Source organism: Capsicum annuum, unplaced genomic scaffold, assembly GCF_002878395.1.
Source record: "Capsicum annuum cultivar UCD-10X-F1 unplaced genomic scaffold, UCD10Xv1.1 ctg65216, whole genome shotgun sequence".
In the NCBI taxonomy this organism is placed as follows: domain Eukaryota; kingdom Viridiplantae; phylum Streptophyta; class Magnoliopsida; order Solanales; family Solanaceae; genus Capsicum; species Capsicum annuum.
This window is the reverse complement of record NW_025874441.1, coordinates 1-1028: the sequence shown is the minus strand read 5'-3', so window position 1 is coordinate 1028 and position 1028 is coordinate 1. Positions and strand designations below refer to the sequence as shown.

At 39.0% G+C, this 1028-nt stretch overlaps 1 protein-coding gene across 1 annotated transcript; it reads left to right on the top strand.

Moving 5' to 3' along the window:
- Positions 1 to 6: 6 nt before the first annotated feature.
- LOC124893791 (protein APEM9-like) lies at positions 7 to 1022 on the top strand (the record flags this gene model as incomplete). Its single annotated transcript, XM_047404643.1, has 2 exons — positions 7 to 495; positions 885 to 1022. Coding segments are annotated over exons 1-2 (453 nt in total), but the record flags the coding sequence as incomplete, so codon positions are not given.
- Between the last annotated feature and the right edge of the window lie 6 nt (positions 1023 to 1028).

Below are 1028 nucleotides of genomic sequence, written 5' to 3'. Positions count from 1 at the left end.
TTGACACGTTTCTTTTGGTTTTGAGATCCTGAATCTGAAATCACCAGTATCCCATGTATCCAAAGTAAACGGAAAAATATCTAGATCCTCTTCCGAGCTTGATATGTTCTTATCACTGGAGGGTTGCTCCTCATAACTTTCTTTTCCTTCAGCATTTTTGGAAAAGCTCCCTTCTTTAATATGGACATGACTCTTAACTTCTTCTGCAGGGTGTGTCTCCAGATACTAGATGGCCCTTCTACTGAAGTTCAAGAAATCATAGAGGAATTCCTTAGGAAGTGGAGATATGTTGACGGGAAGTATTATACTGTTGCAAGCATGGAAGCTGATGTACCTGACATGGAAGAATTTAGCAATCAGATTTCCCTTGGAGTTGATACGTACCTGGAAATTATTGAGCTCTATGTCATAACCTTTTTGGGGAGGATTCTAGGAAATTTGGATCTTGCTATCTCTTGGGTTGAAAAATCCCCTCTAACTGAGGAGAAGAGGCAGGTAAATAATCTTTCTTGCTTCATTTAATCAAATGATGGTCTCATGTGTATCTTTTTTCCTTTTGTGCCCCCAACTCCCATGTTTGCTTGTGGAGGGCATCAATTGGAATAACTGTTTTGTTTTCCTTATGAAAGTGTGTTGTTGGAGACTATATTCTTTTAGGTTCTTACCGCTATGCGTTGAAGTTCCTTGGTGATTTATGGTTGAATACAGTCTAAATAATTTTTCGAGATTAAACTTTGTTGAAGGAGAAATATGTTCATAGAAATTGTGCTATGCAGTCTGACTGAGACGCCTTTGATGTGTTTTGCTATGCGGTTGATGGTTTCTAGTTTGTGACCGAGTAACTTATAGCTTGGGATTTTTAAAATTATTTCTCTGTATTCCAGGATCGTTTGAGGCAGTTGCACTCCATGGATACTTTAAAGCTTGGCAGCTCTGCACAGTCCTCGGCATCACTGCTCCAAATGGATGAATGTACAACTGATTCCACTTCCGTGATTGAAGAAAAATCATGCAATGGAAGAGCAAAT